Source organism: Thalassophryne amazonica, chromosome 1, assembly GCF_902500255.1.
Source record: "Thalassophryne amazonica chromosome 1, fThaAma1.1, whole genome shotgun sequence".
Classification (NCBI taxonomy): domain Eukaryota; kingdom Metazoa; phylum Chordata; class Actinopteri; order Batrachoidiformes; family Batrachoididae; genus Thalassophryne; species Thalassophryne amazonica.
Window position 1 is genome coordinate 74161993 of NC_047103.1, and position 21729 is coordinate 74183721.

Here is a 21729-nt window from a genome sequence, read left to right on the forward strand (position 1 = left end):
ATACCGGATCAAGACAACGTCCAGTTTAGAAATGAACGGCACATTTCACTGTTACAGGAGTTTTTGTCATGGAAAGAGGAACAAAGGCGGAGGAATTCCGCGCGTTGCGGCGGAGCTGCATGGCGAAAAGAAACGCCGTGATGAAGCCTCACAGGACATGTTCTGGCATGTTCACTTCATGCACAATCACAATCGGATATTCACACGACTGGAAAGCAACTGGAATCCGTCTGAAATCCACCTTTAAGCCGTCCTGTGAGACCAACACCGAGGTGGTTTTGTCCCACGTAATGAACGGCTCCGTGGCGCGTCCCTCGGCTTCTTTTTCCATGAAAAAAAAACTCCTGTAACGGTGGAATGTGCCGGAAAAAGTGCTGATGTCCTCATCTTCTGCCTTTTTGTGAAAGTCAGACGAGGTCCCGGATCAACAAAGCTTTCACGTTGGAAATGATCTGGTTGTTTGTCAGCCTGTCCATCGGCACTGGGAGCGCGCTGCGCTCTCAGCAGTTGTGGGCCGTCATTAAAGGGGCAGTAACACCCCGTAATCTGTTTAATCCCCATAAAATCGTCCCTGAAAGCCATATTAATTTTTCGAACGGTGTCCACCTGGAGGTCTCTTACAGTTTATGGAAAAAAATTGATGCAGCAAAGATCCAAATCGTTCAGACATTTATTCGCAATAAAAAATAGACGAGAGGGGTAGACCACACCTCACTCAAAGCCTGCTCACAGGCGAATGAAGCAACCGACAGGCATGAAAAAACTCACGCATGCGCACGAGGGTTCAAGCTTGGCTGACGCAATCACACGTGATTCAAATCCATATGGTTTTTGAAAAAAATAATAAGGTCAGATACTTTTCTAACAGACCTCGTATTCCTTATTAGAACCCTATTAACCCAAATAATAATTTGCATCATTTTTACTGAAATTTGGAGCACCTTTAAATTTTGAAATATAGTTTTCAACATGATTGGAGCATTTTTAAAGTTTGACCTCTGTGTATTTCTTCATTGACTCCTACCTGGCTACAGCTACCACCCTGGGATGGCTATCATACATTTTTGTGTAGGCCATGGTACTGAGGCTGGATTCTAAGTGTTGTTTCGTCCCCTTAAGTGGTACCGAAAACCTGCTTGGCCCATGGACTACAAGTGAAGGAGTTCAAGTTCCTTGGGGTCTTGTTCACGAATGAAGGGACAGTGGGGCATGACATTAGCCGGAGAATCAGCACAGCAGGGGCAGTATTCCATTTGTTCTCCCGTACTGTTGTGATGAAAAGGGAGCTGAGCCAAAAGGTGAAGCTCTTGATCTACTGGTCAGTCTTCATTCCTACTCTCACCTATGGTCATGAGGGAAGAATTAGATTGTGGGTACAAGTGGCCAAAATGGGCTTCCTTAGGAGGGTGGCTGGTGTCTCCCTTAGAGATAGGATGAGAAGCTTGGTCATGCATGGGGAGCTCGGAGTAGAGCCGCTGATCTTTCATGTTGAAAGGATCCAGCTGAGGTGGTTCGGGTATCTGGTAAGGATGCCCCCTGGGCGCCTCCCTAGGGAGGTGTTCCAGGCACATCCATTTGGGAGAAGACCCCGGGGAAGACCCAGGACTAAGTGGAGAAATTATATCCACACTGGTCTGGGAACGCCTTGGGATCCCCAGTCAGAGGTGGTCAATGTGGCCTGTGAAAGGGAGGTCTGTGGTTCCCTGCTGGATGTGTTGCCCCCGCAACTGGGTCCCGGATGCGTGATGAGTATACCAAAGCATTCCATTACTTATGCAACCCATCATCTTGTCTTTTATACCTTTAATTAATTTATATCAAGTTGTAGAGATTTGCTTTGAGTTTGAGTATAAGGAAGATAATTTTAGAAATTTTTATATTGAGAAGCCTCATTTACATTTCGTATTTGAAATGGAATAAACTAATTAAAATGTGTGAAATACTAAGGAGGGGGGGAGCAGCACAGTGGCTTCATGGGTTGCTCTGTTGCCTAACAGTGAGCAGGTCATGGGATCGATTCCCACCTGTGGCCTTTCTGTGTGGAGTCTGCATGTTCTCCCCATGTTTCCGTGGGTTCCCTCCGGGTTCTCCGGCTTCCTCCCACATCCAAAGATAGTCCAGTCAATCTAGGGTTTGACCCAGGGGAAATTACAATAGTTATCATTTATGTCTTATTCTGAGCCTTAAGAGCATATAAATAACATACTAAAAATGTACCATTATATAATTAGTGGAACATTGCTAACTTGGGGGTTGAAAATTACCCCCTTGTCCTAAACGGTGTCCTGCAATTAAGTCCATATCTTAACTTCTAAACATGGTATTTTCAAACTTTTGGTGTCTATTCCTGGGTTAATTGGGATGCTCAGTCAGATGAAATCACCAGACGGGAGCTATTGTTCATGTATTTATGCAAACTGGGGGTACCCCTACCCCCAAAATGCATTTTCAGGGGATTTTGCTCAACTGAAATTCTGTTTCAAACATACTTCGCATCATGGGATGCCTGACCAAGGAAACTCCTCAACAATGGCCATAACACACTGACTGCAAGCAAAAAAGGCAACTGCATGCCCTTACTCAGTCTGGATCCAAGCCTTTTCACTCAGTGTCTTCCGAGTTGTCCTGATGTTGAGTGCCCATATTTGCACATATACCCCTGCACTCCAAGCAGTCGAGTGTACAGTCAAGTCCCTGATGCCGGCATGGATAACGCATAGTGTTACAACCCGATTTGCATTTACAACGGGCTAGTTCCAACAGAAACTGAGGAGCAGGATCCTGATCTGTGTTGATTGGAATGAAGTGTGAGTCTTGTATTGTCCATCCCCATTCCAGTGGTGGAACCGAGTTCCCTATCCATTCCTGAACCTGTTGGTATACTCTAAGGCTGTGAAACTTAGTTGAAGAAGATGTCGGCGGGAGGTTGCATGGATGGATAGCAGTTTTGTTGTCTGTCACCTGAGCATGAAAGTGTTTCAGTCTTAGCTCATTTAAACTATCTGTCGCTCCTCCTTTACAGATCAGTCCCATAGCCCTTTCTCCTGCAGCAATGATTTCATCCTTTGTAGCAGAAACCTTTCGAAATACATTTGCCTATTCCCTGAATGTGGGACTTTCTTGAACCAGTCGTAGTGATACTGATTTCCCAACTCCAAACACCCTTGACGTAGTGTCACAACCCAAAACTGCATTTGCAAACAAAATGTTACTTGTTACATCGTGACCCAAAATACCACATGCCCTTCCAATGTTCAAAAACTTGTGACTGTCTGAAGATGACTTTCTCGGTTCAGACTTGAAGTACAGCTCTCCACATTGATAGAGGTGTAACATGAGAATGAGAAGATCAGTGTTGTCTCCAATGACGACAGTTCAGTGCGTTGCTGCTGCCATTACTGCCGTTTGTGCTATCAGCACATCTGCATCCCCGTCTGCGTTGTTGACCTCAAATCCAGTGCGCTCAAGACACTCGCGCCACACGTTTATGTTAGGCATGTGGCTTCCTCTTGAATGTATATGTCACGTTTTTACCCACCATGTCTGTCAGGACATGACTGCCAACCTCTTTTGATTTGTCAACATTCACCGAATCGTGAGCTGTTACTCCAGTCATCAAGTGTTGGTGTTCATACCTTGCAAACGGGTGTTGTGACTCCAGCAGACCCAGAATTTTCAGTGTATCTTCAGTGGCTCTGGATTGTCTTGACATGGAGAGGTCTTTATGCTGTTCACTTGTCTGGTAGTCCGTCCCTGTCAGTCCTTGTATGACATAATTTATCTCGGATGTGGTAGGGTTGGACAGAGCCCAAACGAGCCGCTGTGTTTCAGTCATGCCTCTCCCCTGTGTCAGTCCGGCTGTTGCTTTCATACTTCTCATCAAAACTTGTTCAATAACAAGATCAGGAGACAGTCCAGCCCAGTATTCATCCGACCTATGGACAACTTGAAGACCGGCATCTTTAAATTGTTTGTGAACTTCGGGATGTGTGATGTCCAGTTGATGCATCTTCTGGAGATATATGTTCAAGGATTTAACATACAGGTTATGTCCTGATGCGGCCGTGAATGGCATCATATCCACCAGGGTATCCAGATGTAGATCCCAGTTACCAGTTCTCTCTGATCTGATGAATGCGCGGACCAAATCTATCATATCCATGTATTGTAACTAGGGATGTCCCGATCCGATCACGTGATCGGAAATCGGGCCCGATCACGTGATTTCAGACTTGATCGAAATCGGACGTTGTATCCCAATCAGGAATCCGATATAGATTTTATCCTCATTATTCTGATCAGCGCTATTTCAAGCTCATTATTGCAGATTAATGGGCCTTTGACGCGTCGGAAGTATCAGAGGTGTCAAGAATCGGTCTAAAAAAATCATTATTTTCAATGAGACGCGTTGCTTTTTAGAGGTGTCAGAAGCATCGCTTTAGCTCAGCTTTTGACATGACGCTTCTGACGGGAGCACACATTGCCGCTTGTCTGCAGGCTGACGCGGTCAAAGTTCAACCCAATCTTTTTTTTTTTTTTTTTTTATTGAACAAAAGAAAAAGCATAATTTCAACCCAGTCCAACTTTCGACACTCTGACCTGTGACGGAGCTTCGCACTGTCCAATAGGAACGACGCGTCCGGCCAAAACACGGAAGACTAGTGGTAGAAACCACTGATCTGTACAGGACTGCTCATTTATAGAGCAGTTTTCTGAAGAAAAATCCTTGCAAATGTTTTTTGTTGTTGTTTGTCACCTCAAAATTTCTGATTACTGTTTAAAAAACGTTTAGAACACTTGTAATTAAAATAGCTAAATCAATAAATGGTTCTTTAGAAACCTTTCCTCTGTAAATTAAAACCACCTGTTATTTCAGATTAGATCATTTCTTGTTTAACATAAGGAACCTCGGACACTTATTTTTAGACAAATAAAATAATATGGAAATTTGTACATTTTTTAAAGTCTGGTAGATTATTTATATGTCATTTCAACCAGAAAACAGCCAGTAAATAAATACAAATGTTTATTATAAATGCAACAGGAAATAATTTAACAATGACTGCAGTGTGACTCTAAAGTAGGATTTCTGTGACATAAACCTCATGATTTTTTTTTTTTTTTTTTTTTGTCATTTCAACTTGTAATTACGTCAAAATATGTAATTGCCTTTAATGTTATCAGGACAGAGTCATTTCTAAAATATGAATTTGAGCACAATAAGTGGAGAGCTTCTACCTGTGCAAATGTCTTTTGACATTGATTTTGTGGGCAATTTTAATGATCCATTCATTTATTGTTAAAATATAAAATGAAACAGCTTTTTAAAAAATAATAAAATAGTTGCTGTTGAAAGAGCCTTTTATTTAGAAGAAGGTGATGTTATGCTGGATTCTCAGGACCAGATGAAGGTCTCTTCTGCAGCTTTGAACTCTGGTGGTGTTGCTGAAGACACTTTTGTCCTGTTTTGAAGAGCAGAGATGTTTTCTTCTTCTTTTCTTTCTTCGTGGTGTTCAGCTCGTCAATGGAAGTTTGGTTGTCTGCACAGCAGATGTTCCTGATTTGGACAAATAAAAATATTTCTTAAAATATAAAGAAACACTAAACACAACAGTTTATATATAAAAAAAGAAGGAAAAAAAAACGGAAAAAACGATGGAAAAAAACGCCAGAAAAAAAAAGTTATTTAAAGTTGAGCTTTTGTGGTCTCCGAAAAAAGCTGTAGCGTTATTTGGTAAAAATAAAAAAGACTGAACGATTTACAAATTAAAGCGTTCACTCAGATCAACTGTGCTAAAAGGCTAAGCTAACGTTAGCCGATCATTAAACCTTCACAGCAGTGCAGTAAATGTCACGTTTTACTATTATTCTCACCTTGATAAAACTGCAGAACTAGATTCCATTGGTCAAACTGGGACTTCACATATATCCAAAAAGTGGGAGATTTCGGACTGAGTGGGTTTGCGCCATCCCCCCCGGCTGCCTGCCTCGCTCTGCCCAGGAATGATGCCTGAAGGCCAGCTTCCCCGTGCGGGTCGGACCGCTGTCACGGTTCGATCGATATCCCACCAAGTCGTCAGTCCTCCCTCGGTCGGCGTCACTCCGAAAAGTAGCTGAAAAAAGCTTCATCCAGCAGGGTAATGGGAGAATCATTCTACTGCTGTTTTTTAAAGCTTTTTTGTGGTTCAGGCGACCCAAATTCAAGAAGGCGATCGCTGAACTTTTTTCAGGTTGTGGAAACAGAGTGTGACGTGGCAATCTCCACCCCCTTGCCACTTCCGAAGTGAAGCGTCTGACATCACGACGCGTTGGGAAGCGTTGCCGACGCGTGGAAAGTGTGCAGTGTGTATGTGGAATGTGTGGATCACGACAGTTTATTGCCATAAAGCGCAGCAGAATACGGCAGCAGTTTGAGCAAGAGGCGCACATAAACATGTCTGCGGTGTGGAGATTCTTTACAGTCGATGAGAACAACAGTGCAGTAGCAAACTGCATAACGTGCAAGCTTGGCATTTCAAGAGGGGGTAAGGATAAAGCTGCGTTTAATACAACAAACCTCATCAGGCATCTCAAAAACAAACACCCGCAACAATACACAGAGTTTGCTAAATCAACACAGTCCAAAACGACTCAACCCACGCTCCACGAAACATTCAAGCAGAAGGAAAAAAATGCCCCGTGACAGTGAAAAGGCACAAGGAATCATCGCCAAGATAGCCCAAATGATAGCACTCAGTGACCAGCCATTCACCTTTGTCAAAGACCCGGGGCTTATTATGCTGATGGATTTCTTGGAGCCCCGTTTTGAAATGCCTTCTCGCCACTATTTTACAGAGAAAGCTCTGCCAGAACTCCAAAAGAGGGTTAAGGACAAACTTCGAATCTTGTTGTCAGACGTGCCCTTTATTTCGTTTACCACAGATGTCTGGAGTGCGGCTGTGACTCCGATGTCCCTATTAAATCTCACCGCTCAGTGGGTCGACTCTAGTTTTGTTTTATGCCATGCAACACTGCATGCCCAGGAATGTCGTGGATCCCACACAGCAGAGCGCATCAAAAAGACTATGGAAAAAAATGCTAAACAACTGGGGTATCAACAAGCAATGGGTCCACGTAATTTTACGCGACAACGCTGCTAATATGAAGAAAGCAATGAGTGAGATGGGGGTGCGGAGTGCAGGCTGTGTCGCGCATTCTTGCTAACTTTGTGTGCATGAGGGCTCGCTTTCTCAACGCAGCGTGATAGACACCCTGGCTTCTGCGAGGAAGATTGTAGGCCACTTCAAACTCTCTCCTCTGGCTTACTCTCACTTTGAAGACATTCAGATGGATTTGAATATGGAAATCAAGCACCTACAACAAGATGTCCAGGTGAGACTCATCTCAACAATTTAGTTTATTCTCTCAGCACCTTTTACTCTCTGTTGTATTACTCCTTAACTGTAGTTTACACACAACTAAAGCAAATTCTATTGTATTATGCACAGACTAGGTGGAATAGCAGCCTCTACATGCTGCAGAGCCTACAAGAGCAGCAAAGACCACTCAGCGTCTATGCAACTGAGCACACACTACCAGCAGTACTGACCGCTAACCAGTGGGAGCTCATAAAGAAGATTGCAGACGTACTAGTCCCCTTTGAGGAGTTGACCAGGGAGGTGAGCAGAGAGGATGCAACTGCAGCTGATGTGATCCCAGCCATAACAGGTATATTTTTATTTATATTACATTTATTGATATTGTTTGCATCAAACCATCATCCCATGTATTCATTTATTTATGTGTTAGTCCTCAGACGTATTCTGTCTCGTAAGGAGGAGGATGACCAGGGAATCAAGACCATGAAGAGAACCCTCTTAGAGGCAGTGGAGAAGCGCTTTACTGATGTTGAAACTGATCCCCTCTTCTACATCGCCACTCTAGATCCCAGATACAAAGATGGGCAAGTATAGTAAAATTATAGTCCACCATGTACACCATATAAAATTCATATACAGCAAAATTTTTACCAAATAGTATTAAGGCCATAAATATTGTTTTTTATTTTAATTTTTCATTATGAGTCCATAATTAAGGTAGTTGTAAAGCTGTGCTGTGTGGTGCCTCTTATGTTTTACTTTTTTTTTTCTCTTCATTTTTAGCTTTTCACAAAGTCAGCCAACTTGATGCTTGCAAGGGAACACCTCATCCAGGAGGTGGTGAAGACAGAAGAGAAGAGGGCCACCAGTTCAGAGGAAGCAGAGGCTGCAGCCAGCCCTGAGAGCAAAGCACCATGCCTTGAGGCATGCAGCACCTTGGACAGAGCCTTTGAGGAAATCTTACAAGAGAGACAGTCTCAAACCCGGTCTATGAGTAGTACATCAGCAGAAGTGCAGGTGCACACCTACCTGTCTGAGAAAACCATCCCTAAAAGAGATGACCCACTTCACTACTGGAAAGAACATGCTAATCAGTTCCCCTCTATGGCTGCACTTGCAGCCCAGTATCTCTGTGCTCCTTGCAGTTCTGTAGAGAGTGAGAGGCTCTTCAGTTCTGTTTCAAATATCCTTGATGAGAATAGAAACAGGCTCAAGTCAGACAAGGTAGAGATGTTGGTTTCATTAAGAAAAACATACATTTTATCCTTTAAGTCAGAAGAGGACAGTGAGAATTAGGAGTGCTGTTCTAAAAAGCACTTTACTGGCCTCATGTTATGACTCTTATAGCACTTTTATTTTCTTGTTTACAAGCCTGCTGGGTATTTTAAGTTGAGATACTGTTTGTTTTTATTTATTTAATTCAAATTTATATTTTTATTTTTGCACTATTGTTACTTGATTGTTCGAACTACCTTACAGAAGTGCTCTGTTACGTTGTAGTACTATTATTACTTGATTGTTCAAGCTACCTCAGAGAGAAGTGCACTGTTTAAGTGATGAATAATAAAATAAGGTGATTAAAATGAAAATATTATATATTTAGCATTTGTTCATTCAGTTTTTTAAAGTATCGGATCGGGACTCACTGTGATGATTTGTGGATTGCTCATCTGGATCCAGTGGGTTTCCAAGTCCTCGCCATCAGTAACAGCAGTACTATCGTCAGTCACCTCCAGCACCGCTTTCGCATCTTCACTATCTTTCCCTGCGACAGGCAACTTGACATGGAAGGTTTTGAACAGAAGCAGGGTGTTCAGTGCTGCATCCACTAGGTAATGACCTCGAATGGCCCTGGCAGTTGCTTTATCTTCAAGCATCTTGGGTACTGTGTTGGGAGCGTACACCAATTTGAGTAGTTCCTCCACGCCAGAGCCTGACATCAAGTGACCAATCGCACCAAGAAAACTCATGAGCACATGAAAACCACCTAGTCTGAGGACAAGAGATTTCAATGGGCTGTCAGGGGCTTCATTCTCGACGATGCATGTGGCTTTCCATCACAGTGGTTGATCGAAAGTGAGAATTGGTGTGACGTTGTAGCGTGTGGCGTGGTCGACTGGTTGTGAACAAACTTTAGTGTAGAATAGATGCAAGTCAGATCGCCTGGATCCAAGTCATTCATTGGCAAAAACATAATAGAGGATTGGCCAGGATGATCACCATGGTGTAGCATTTTCATTGTTCCAGCCCATCCAGGCCTTGGACATTTGCCGAGCAACAGGGACATCTTCCAGAATCTATCAGCATCAGTTTCAATATCTTTGTCTGACGTTCTTGCAACGTTCGCATAGGCAAGATCCTTGAGACCGCCTGATCTCTGAAAATATAGAAGAACGCGGATTTGACTTACATCTGCCAAGTCCTTTGCTGTTACTTTGACACGCCGAACAACAGAAGCGTGGTCAATCTTGGGGGTGACACACGTGATAATCAGGGTTGGGAGGGTTACTTTAAAAATGTATTCTGATGCAGTTACTAGGTACCTGTTGAAAAATGTATTCAGTAATGTAATCCAAATACCATAATATTAAAGTAATGTAATTTGATTACTTTCAATTACTTCTGGATTACTCCAATATCAGATATGCTAATACAGACCAAAGAAACTAAATGTAAATAGTCTTGACCACATAGTACAGTTTATTAAGCAAAAATAAAACTGTTTCTTTTACATGGCATGCTCTGTTTTACTTCCCATTATGAATTAAGAGCACCCAAAATATTGTTTTAAACACACCCAGTGTTCACCTGCTAAATTTTCAACAAAAAATGCCAAACAAATGAAGGATAATGAAAACTCAGGTGGTGTGCGGATGAATTTGTAATTAAAAGTGTCTTGCAGAACAATATACAAAACAAAAAAGTCTGCTACTTGTTCAGTAAACATAAAATTATCTTACTTTAGTCTTTCACATAGCATTCGCACCATGTTTAACATATCAGTCCACTTAGTGAACTTTCAAAAAAAGAACAACAGCATAATGAAAACCATTAAGTAAATACTGTCAGTAAGGAGGCGTGATCGCCATTTTAATTCCGGGCAAGTTAGTGATTTGCGTGCATAGAAGTTCAAGAAACAGGTGGAAAATGCCGGAAAGCTGCACATATTGGCAAAGCCACAAACGGAGGAACAAGGGAGACAATATTTCCTTCCATAAGTAAGTGGTTTTGGTTCTTGTCACTTTGTCCGTGATATTTGGATGATAAACAGCTGTATGTTTCCTGCCGTACCTGTGTTGCCCGATGACACGGACCATTAACTCTTCACTTATGTCTAGTTGATATTTTCCACTGCTAGACCAATGTCTAGTTAAAATACTTGTCATTAGTGATTAAAATCGTTTGACAAGACTGGGGATTTTTTTATTTTATTTGCACCTTAAAATAATGAGATCATAATGACCCGCGCTGTGCTGCTCACAGTCACACCCACACATAGAGATGTGTACCCATACCACTGACTTCATGAATGAAACTCGGTCAGTAAAGGATAATTGTGGAAAAATATATATATATAAATGTAATGGTTTTAGGAGCCGCGCTGCGTTGAACACAGCAGCAGCAGGACGCCTCAGCTCGGGCAGGTTGAACAGTGCAGATCAGTGTAACTTTCAACACTAATATTTGAGAATGCATGTGTGTTAGAGTAAGTTTAATACTTTCCTGACATAATTTAATGTAATTTAATTTTACTGGCTCAATATCCAGGTCAAAATGGCATTTTAACACTTATTTTGTGAGCATTTTTCTGAGTGTGTTCAGTTGTGAATCTCCATTGAAAATGCATTAACATCTGGGAACGTCATCAATATTTTGCCTGGTTAGGAGACGTCATGTCGCTGTCCATGAGGGACGTTTTCGTTTCAAAGAAAAAAAATATTATATACAGATAATATCATAAAATGCATTAAAATTTTAATCCTGTGAACTAATCCCCATTTTTACTAAATATACCTGTAATCTGAATATGTCTTTTTCTGTAACTGTAGTGGAATACAGTTACCTTTTTTGTATTCTAATTACGTAACGCCGTTACATGTATTCCATTACTCTCCAAACCTGGTGATAATACCCATACTATGAAATGTTCCGTGACCATCAATAGTACGGATATTATGGTTGGCATTATCAGCCACATATTGCATGAATTGTCCTGATGTGACTCCACGGACTTCAAGTTTCTGCGCTACTGCAACACTTATTTCGTACATCTCTACCTCTGGATGTGAGCAGCAAAATCCAAGACTATTCAATGTGTCAATGAGAAATTTTGAAGCAAAGTGATTTATTTAGGCAATAGACCTCTTGGTTTGGTCACTTGCATCAAGGCCTGACCGAGGGAGCTTATTTTCAGTTCCTTTTTTTCCCTACAAAGAGTGTCCGCAGAAAGACCTGAGGAGACTGTGGAACATATTCCTGTGTCTTCATCACAGATGACATTTCCAGACTTGTTGGCTAGGTATTATTGTCTTGAACAATGGACTTGATATCAGACTTTATGAGCTCTGCAGCAGCCACAATCAGCCTATCTTTGTCATTATCATCCCTTGTGGAATCTTTGAAAAAGTCACAGAGAATAGATGAGGCCCTCCTGCGGAAAGTCACAACATTTTCTTTTCCATTCACCTTACTGATCACAGTGTCGCCCCCAAAATGTTTCTGTAATTGTTCTTTCATGTAACGGAAGCTGTATAGCTCATCATCCTTGCTGAGATAGTCTTTCATTTTCATCACCAGATTATTGATTGTTCTTTGTTCCTCATCACTATTGCGCATATCATTCACAACTTGTATGAAGGCATCTGCACGGGAGAGGGATTGGGGTCTCCCCGTCTTTCGCATTTTTGCGTCATTGCTGTGTTGATCTTGAAAACACTTCGGAAGTTCCCTACCAGTCCGGAAATTGCCATTGCATAACTTGTGATACACTGCATCAGCAGCATGCAGGTCATTCACAAATGCCAACCTGCCTTTAACTGTTTCTGACCAGTGGTGAGAGCACTCTCTACAACACTGCAGAAGTTTAGTTTGAAAGTCTTTTGTCCTCACAAGAATCAGTTTGAACTCTTTCTTCTTGCCTGTGAATTTGCCATGCACCCCACAAAACAAACAGTGATCTTGGTATGAAAACCGTGGGCCAGACGATCACCACTTACAACCAACCACTTCTGTCTCAGTAGTCTGTTGTCGCTTCTTCCATTGTTCTATTTCACGTGGGTTGACGAATTTGCTCCAGCATTTAGCGTGCACAACCTGGCGAAGCTCTCGATCTACTGGTCAATCTTCGTTCCTACTCTCACCTATGATCATGAGCGTTGGGTCATGACCGAAAGAACTAGATTGCGGGTACAAGCAGCCGAAATGGGCTTCCTCAAGAGAGTGGCTGGTGTCTCCCTTAGAGATACGGTGAGAAGTTCGGTCATCCGTGGGAGGCTCGGAGTAGAGTTGCTGCTCCTTCGTGTTGAAAGGAGCCAGCTGAGCTGGTTCGGGCATCTGGTAAGGATGCCTCCTGGGCGCCTCCCTAGGGAGGTGTTCCAGGCACGTCCATCGGGAGGAGACCCTGAGGAAGACCCAGGACTAGGTGGAGAGATTATATCTCCACACTGGCCTGGGAACGCCTCAGGATCCCCCAGTCAGAGGTGGTCAATGTGGCACGGGAAAGGGAAGTCTGGGGTCCCCTGCTGGAGCTGTTGCCCCCGCGACCCAAACCTGGAAAAGCGGTTGAAGATGAGTGATGAGTAATGAACCTGGCCAGGGAAAACAGAAACGGTATCTTTACGCTGTTCGTTTGCCCTGTGAATACCATTGCACCCTTTCTGGGTTAACTTGGCCGCCGGGGTTCCATCCTCCACTGGATTATCACAGAATACACAGTCTGCCATCTTTCATCTGCAAAAAAATAAAAGTGCCATTCAGTTCATTGTCCTGAATGTTTCTCTTTGCATGCAATGGCTGCCTCCTAAATGACAAAATACTTGTATCACCACCCTAATCTAAATGCCGGCAAATTTTGGACATGCTCATAAGGAACAGATCATAACAGAATTCATGTCCATATTACTACCATAGTGGCCTCGTGGCACAAACTGAGAGAAAAATATTGGCAAAAAAGTGACTTTGGGGTAGGGGTACCCAAAATACGGATGCAAGAATTGAATATATCCTCTCCACAACTATCTTATTAGAAAGAGCAACCTCAAAAACCTATAAATAGACACCTAGTTTGTTCTGAAGGTCCATCTAGAAGTCAAAAAATAATCACTTTTGCATATGAGCTGTATTCCTCGGAAACACCGAGACGTTGCATTTGTCCTTAATAAAAAAGGTTGTTCCACTGACTATATTGAGGTACATTTTTGTAAATTGATAAAAACCACATTTCATTACTATTGCAATTTCTTCTGGGTTGGGCCCTTTTTTGGCCTAAATTGACTGGACTAAGACATGCAGGCTAGGTGGATACAAAACTTTAAATTGTCCGTAGGTGTGGGTGTGTTTGTTTGCCTATACGTGACCCTACGACAGACTGCCGTCCTGTCCGGGTGTACGCCATCTCATGCCTTATGACTGCTGGTATAGGCTCCAGCTTCCTGCGACCCTTAACTGGAGTAAGTGGTTGAAGATGAGTGAGTGAGAAAAAACAAAACTTAATATTTGGTACAGAAACCTTTGTTTGCAATTACAGAGGTGAGGCGTTTCCTGAAGTTCTTGGCCAAGTTTGCACAGCAAGGATTTTGGTCCACTCTTCCATACAGATCTTCTCCAGATCTTTCAGGTTTCGGGGCTGTCACTGGGCAACACTGAATTTCAGCTCCCTCCAATGATTTCCTACTGGGTCAGGGTTCGGCCCGGATCCAAGTTTCAATTCCATTTTTCCTCTTTTCTTTTCATCACCATCTGCTCCTGCTTTGATTTATTAGTTGTTTATTTTCATCATGTGTTAATTCTATGCTCTATTTTGCTTTGCCACTTTGTTTCTTTGTTACTTCTATACTTCGGCCATAGTTCAGTTCCGTTCTAGTTTAGTTCTGTCAGTTGTGTTTTCATCAGTGTTGCCACAGTTACTTTGAAAAAGTAATCCAATTACTGATTACTATTTTGAGTGGAAAATAGTGTTAGTTGTTGACGCGTCGTGGAGGATCAGCTGTTTTTAACGAGACGATACGGAGCAGCTCAGCTCTAAATAAAGGAGGAAAAAAAAGTATAAAAATGTCTTTGTGAAGCTCAGTGCAGGTGTGCTGATCACCGCGCTTTAAGAGGTGATGACGAGTCGAGCAGCTGCAAAAAACCGCGGATGAAAAGCTCACAGCTCACTGAAAGTGGGACGTTCAGTCGAACCCCGACCTCCTGCCCACGGACCAAGTTTAATGCTGCTATCGACCCACAATGAAAAATAATAGTAACGCACAGTGACATGAAGAAGTAACTTTAATCTGATTACTGATTTGGAAAGATTAACGCGTTAGATTACTCGTTACTAAAAAAAAGTGGTCAGATTAGAGTAACGCGTTACTAAGTAACGCGTTACCGGCATCACTGGTTTTCATTTATTGTTCATTAGTTTCTCACTTGTTTATTTTGCTGTTCTCATTTGTGTTATCAGTTATGCTTAAGTATCAGGTTTTGTTTTCTGTTAATTATGTAAGGATTAAACAATGAGAAGCCGTGCATTATACGGTTTGAATGCACGACCCGGAGTCTAAAACACGTATAATGCACAACTTCGAGTTGTTTAATCTGCTTATACCATGGTCCACACAGTGAGCTAACACACAAATATTTATTTAAGTTAACAGAACTTGATAAAAATGCGTAAGTATTTGGGACTATTTTTTGCCAGTCTCAAGATATTTTAATCCTTGGCAACCGTTCTCTTCTTCTTTCCAGTCTTCAGTCTTGTCCAGTTCGTCTGATGTTAAATCTTTATGCCGTTGCTTTTGCTGTTCTTCTCATTTGTTCTCCTCCTGTTCCCATTCCTCAAACATTTTATTTTGGCCAAAAATATTAAAATTCACTTGGAAATCCATGTTTTATTGCATTTCTGTCATTCACCTGTCAAAATACAACTGATCTGCTCCAACTGATTTGTGCATTGCTGTGGTGACGACCAGAGCGGAGTGATATTACAGTGACTTAACTACATGTACGTATACACGAAAATAATGCACGCCAGTTAGACATGGAATTCTCACTGACCATGGTATAATAGCCTTTGTTTGTTCTGTCATCTGTTGGTATACTTCAGTCATTAGTCAGGTCCAGTCTTGTTTTGCCTTTTGTTTATTTTATTATTATTCTCTGATTAATTGTCATGTTCATGCTCTGGTCTAGTTCCTGTTCATTGTAATATTATATTCTGTTTTAGCTTTCTTCTCAGTTTGTGCTCATTTCCTTTTGATTAGGTTCACTCCACGCATCTCTGTTTGTGTTGTCACGTCATGCCACTTCACCAACTCTGTGCTCTCTTCTCACAGTTTGATTCAGTCTGCTTTGTGTTTCCATTCACTCATGCTCTTTGCACCTCCTCCCGCATCTTTGTGTATTACATCACTCCACTTTGTGCACTCCCCTCCTCACCATCTTGCCCATGTATTAGCTTTGTCCACTAGCCACGCCCCTTTCTAGATTGTTCCTCCTGTGCACCAAATTAACACCTACCTTATTTAAACACCTTCCAGCCATCACTCCCCTGCCAGTTTGTCATATTTGTACACATTCCAGCTCTCACTTTCAGTCCTGATTTTTGCCTTGCTCTGTTCTCCTCGACCATGCCTCTTGCCTCATCACGGATGTTTGTGTTTGCTCGTGCCTCTGACCCCTGCTCAACCATGACTGTGTTTTTGCCTGATCCCGATTGTACCTCTGCTCCGCTGATTGACCACATGTGTATCAAACCAGAGCCTGGAATAAAGACCATGTTTTCTCTTACACCTAAGCCTAGTCTGGGAGTTTGCATTGCAGGTCCAGCCACTATGATTGCCAGGCAGCTTCCCTCCCTGACAGGTTCAAGTCTGGAGACTGGCTAGGCCATTCCAGGACCTTGAAATGCTTCTTACGGAGCCCCTCCTTAGTCACCCTGGCTGTGTGTATCGGGTCATTGTCATGCTGGAAGACCCAGCCACGACCCATCTTTAATGCTATTACTGAGGGAAGGAGATTGTTTGGCAAAATCTTACAATACATGACCCCATCCATCCTCCCTTCAATACGGTGCAGTCGTCCTGTCCCCTTTGCAGAAAAGCACCCCCAAAGTATGATGTTTCCACCCCCATGCTTCACGGTTGTGACGGTGTTCTTGGGGTTGTTCTCATCCTCCAAACACAGCGAGTCGAGTTGATAGCAAAAAGCTCTATTTTGGTCTCATCTGACCACATGACCTTCTCCCATGCCTTCTCTGGATCATCCATATGGTCACTGGCAAACTTCAAACGGGCCTGGATATGTGCTGAGGTGAGCAGGGGGACCTTGTGCACCCTGCAGGATTTTAAACCATGACAGCGTAGTGTGTTACTGATGTAATCTTTGCAACTGTGGTCCCAGCTCTCTTCAGGTCATTGACCAGGTCCTCCTGTGTAGTTCTGGGCTTTCTCAGAACCATTCTTACCCCACGAGGCGAGATCTTGCATGGAGACCCAGACTGAGGACGATTGACAGTCCTCTTGTTGTTGGGAAGGTGTCGTAGCACGGACCCACAGAGGGCGCTAAAGAACGGACAATTAGTAAGCCAAAAAGTAACAATTTAATGTTGTGACAACACACAACTAAACACACAAAAATTGTAAAGTCAATTAACACCAGGTGACGTGTGGGCAGGCTCGAAGATAGAAGACCCCCGACAAGAGAGAAGCCGTGTTCCACACGGCTTCCACCACCAACGGTCTGAAGAACACCGGAGCCGCCAAGTCCCGAGTCCCCAGGTGGCCTCTGTCTTCGGCTGTCGACCCTGGTACTGCTGGCAGAAAGCAAAGACAAGATGAGTGAGTGTGAGTCCGCACACTCAGTAATCCACAGTCTGCACACAGTTAGGAGGGAGCACCTCCACCTCCAATCACACACTCGTGCAGCTCCTGTTTAATCCACTTATCTGGTTTGGGGTGTGAGACGAAGCCGTCGCTGTCACACCAAACGCCAATCCCACAGATAAGGAAAGCACCAGGAAAACGGCTGCAACAGAAGTTCAGATTATTACTCAACGTATGAGTTAAGTGTAGCAGAGAAAATTACCTCTTGGTAGTCGATTTCTCGGCGGGGAGGTGGAGTTGCAGTCCGGCTTAAGTAGTGGTGTAGATGAGTGACAGCTGGTGCGATGAGTGACAGCTGTCACTTCTTCTGGGTCTGGCGCCCTCTCGTGCTTGGAGCCCGCACTCCAAGCAGTGCGCCCTCTGGTGCTGGTGGGCCAGCAGTACCTCCTCTTCAGCGGCCCACATAACACTTGTGTTTCTTCCATTTTCTAATTGTTACACCAACAGTTGTTGCCTTCTCATCAAGCTGCTTGCCTGTTGTCCTGTAGTCCATCCCAGCCTTGTGCATGTCTACAGTTTTGTCCTTGGTGTTCTTAGACAGCTCTTTGGTCTTGGCCATGGTGGATAGGTTGGAGTGTGACTGATTGAGTGTGTGAACAGGTGTCTTTTATACAGGTAACAAGTTCAAACAGGTGTAATTAATACAGGTAAAGAGTGCAGAATAGGAGGGTTTCTTAAAGAAGAATATCAGGTCTGTGAGAGACAGAATTCTTGCTGGTTGGTAGGTGATCAAATACTTATTTTGTGCAGTAAAATGCAACTTAAATATTTTAAAAATCATACAATTGTGATTTTCTGCAGGGGTGGTGGCCAAGTTGTTGTGCATCTGGTTTCATTGCGGTTCCCAGTCAAACCCCACGCTTGCCACATTTCTCCATGTAATATGGAGTTGCGTCAGGAAGAGCATATGGCGTTAAACCTGTGTCAATTAAACATACAGTTACACCTCAGATTTGCTGTCGTGACCCCAAGTGCACACAAGAGAGCAGTTGAAGGAACTTAATTTTACAATGTGATTTTCTTTTCTCTTTTTAGATTCTGTCTCTCACAGTTGAAGTGTACCTATGATAAAAATTACAGACCTCTCCATTATTTAAAGGTGGGAAAACTTTAATCAAAAGTGGATCAAATACTTATTTTCCCCACTGTATTTACAAAAAACTGAAATAAATCTGCTGCGGACCTATGGTTTAAACAAAAAAAAACAGATGCTGTTCTAACTGGCTAACATGTATTGTCTAATGAAATGGAATATGTGCAGTAGGAGAAAATGGACTTTGCAAGTTTATAGGAAGAGGCCTGTAGCCATGGGACTCACAGGGGTAGTGGCCAAGTGGTTAGTGCACTTGGTTTCAGTGCAGAAGGTTCCCGTTTCAAATCCCACCCCTGTCACATTTCTTCATGTAATGTGGTGGTGTAAAACATCTGCCAATTCAACATGCAGATCCATCTCGGATTTGCTGCCCCGAGTGAAAACCAGCCGCAGGGTCTCTCTCTCTCTCCCATGTAGCCATGGGACTCGGTCGTGTTCAACCCAACGAAACAACATGGTGTTATCTCCATGTGGAACCATCACCCACAAGGAGAGAAGGAAGGGTGTGATGTGCTACTTGATGAGCAGTGGACCCAAGCATAAGCCCACTCGGTTAACACTGTTTTATCATTTAGAAATTCAGAAATCTATATTAACTGCTATTTGAAGCATTTATTTACTGGTATTTATTGATTTGTGTTTACAGGTTTCTCATGAGTTTCCTGTCAATTTTAATCCGGCAAATCCTTTCTGTGCAGGTAAGATTGAAGTAATCAGCAGGTTGTCTAGTACTGGTCCCTTCATGCTGATCTTACTGATCGTGTGTGTGTGTGTGTGTGTGTGTGTGTGTGTGTGTGTGTGCACGCGTGCGCGTTGCAGGTATCGAGGGCGTGGCGCATGCCTACCAGCAGTGCTTGCCCCAGGTGAAGCTCTATGGCCCCACCAACTTTGCGCCTATTATTAACCACGTTGCCTGCTTTGCCAGACAAGCTCTTTTGCAGAAAACAGCATCAGTAAGTCTGCAAATCAACAAGTACTTGAATACTCAATAGTTTTGACATGCTTATACTGTCTGCAACAAGCCAAAAAACCTTCAGTCTATTGACCTACCTACTTACCAACCTACCATCTCTTCATTTATTTATCTATTCTATTTTTTAACTGAATGCTTGTTGGATATTGTTTTTCTTGTGTGTTCAATTTACCAGTGACCATTACAATTCAAGTCAAGTCTGGGACCATGTGCTGGAGCTGCGCCTCACCTTATACACAACACCATGGACCTGCCTTGGGTTTAGGATGGCAACCACCCAGGCAGACAACCCTTCCATCCTCACCTTTAAAAAGTAACCATCTATCAGCCACAGCCATGTGGAGTGAGGGCATCCAATTGGCCTTATTAGAATGCAGCCAAAAATGAATGTATTTTGTCGGTTCTGCACAACGCCAAATGGAAATTTAGCTAAATTACTCTGCAGTTTACAACTTCATTTCAATGTAAAGTGGTATAATATGGAAAATGCAACTTATGTGTTTTGGTAAAGTGCCATCCCAAAAATTATCTTCTAACACAAAATTAAAAAAGCCATATAATGTAGATACACTGAATAAACGTGGCTCAACTTTGATGAACCAAATCATTAAAAAACATTGTTTTGCTTGTGAAATACAACCCCAATTCCAATGAAGTTGGGACGTTGTGTAAAATGTAAATAAAAACAGAATACAATGATTTGCAAATCCTCGTCAACCTATATTCAATTGAATACACCACAAAGACAAGGTATTTAATGTTCAGACTGATAAACTTTATTGTTTTTGTGCAAATATTTGCTCATTTTGAAATGGATGCCTGCAACATGTTTCAGTGTCTGGGAACTGGGGACACTCATGATTGGGTATAAAAGGAGCACCCCCAAAAGTCTTAGCCTCTCACAAGCAAAGATGGGGCGAGGATCACCACTTTGTGAACAACTGCATGAAAAAATAGTCCAACAGTTTAAGAACAATGTTTCTCAACATTCAATTGCAAGGAATTTAGGGATTTTATCACCTACAGTCCATAATATAATCAGAAAATTCAGAAAATCCGGAGAACTTTCTACACGTAAGCGGCAAGGCCGAAAACCAACATTGAATGCCCGTGAACTTTGATCCCTCAGGCGGCACTGCATTAAAAAACCATTGTCACTTAACCCAGTTCCATACATGTCAACCTATACAGATTATCCATAAATTATACGAATTCTTCCGAGTTTCAGAGTCATACGGACGTACAAATAAAGTCTTACGGATATTCAGGTTTTGGTCTGCAGCCGCTCTGTACTCAACTGTTTCTGCAGTGCGACTCCACTTTGAAGCGTGACCCAATGAAGCTCAGGAACGCTTCTGAAAACCATTGTCAATTAACACAGTTCGTCGCTACATCTACAAGTGCAAGTTAAAACTCTACCATGTAAAGCGAAAGCCATACATCAACAACATCCAGAAACGCTGCCGCCTTCTCTGGGCCCGAGCTCATTTGAAATGGACAGACGCAAAGTGGAAAAGTGTGCTGTGGTCTGATGAGTCCACATTTCAAATTGTTTTTGGAAGTCATGGACGTCGTGTCCTCCGGACAAAAGAGTAAAAAGACCATCCAGATTGTTACAGCGCAAAGTTCAAAAGCCAGCATCTGTGATGGTATGGGGGTTAGTGCCCATGGCATGGGCAACTTACACATCTGTGATGGTACCATCAATGCTGAAAGGTACATCCAGGTTTTGGAGCAACACATGCTGCCATCCAAGCATCTTTTTTGGGGAGGTCCCTGCTTATTTCAGCAAGACAATGCCAAGACACATTCTGCACGTGTTACAACAACGTGACTTTGCAGTAAAAGAGTGCGGGTACTAGACTGGCCTGCCTGCAGTCCAGACCTGTCGCCCATTGAAAATGTGTGGCACATTATGAAGCACAAAATACGACAATGGAGACTCCGGACTGTTGAACAACTGAAGTTGTACATCAAGCAAGAATGGGAAAGAACTCCACCTACAAAGCTTCAACAGTTAGTGTCCTCAGTTCCCAGACACTTATTGAGTGTTGTTAGAAGGAAAGGTGATGTAACACAGTGGTAAACATACCACTGTCCCAGCTTTTTTAAAACGTGTTGCAGGCATCCATTTCAAAATGAGCAAATATTTGCACAAAAACAAAGTTTATCAGTTTTAACATTAAATATCTTGTCTTTGTGGTGTATTCAATTGAATATAGG

General features: G+C 42.7%; 1 protein-coding gene across 2 annotated transcripts in view; it reads left to right on the top strand.

Annotated features, from left to right (window-relative positions):
• LOC117511826 (copine-3-like) overlaps positions 1-21729 on the top strand; it is a 102317-nt gene that overhangs the window by 65811 nt on the left and 14777 nt on the right. For both annotated transcript variants that reach the window (XM_034171739.1, XM_034171744.1), the window contains 2 exons: positions 19180-19231; positions 19353-19486. In XM_034171739.1, the coding sequence (XP_034027630.1) occupies positions 19180-19231; positions 19353-19486 (186 nt within the window). The remainder of the gene's footprint in view (positions 1-19179; positions 19232-19352; positions 19487-21729) is intronic.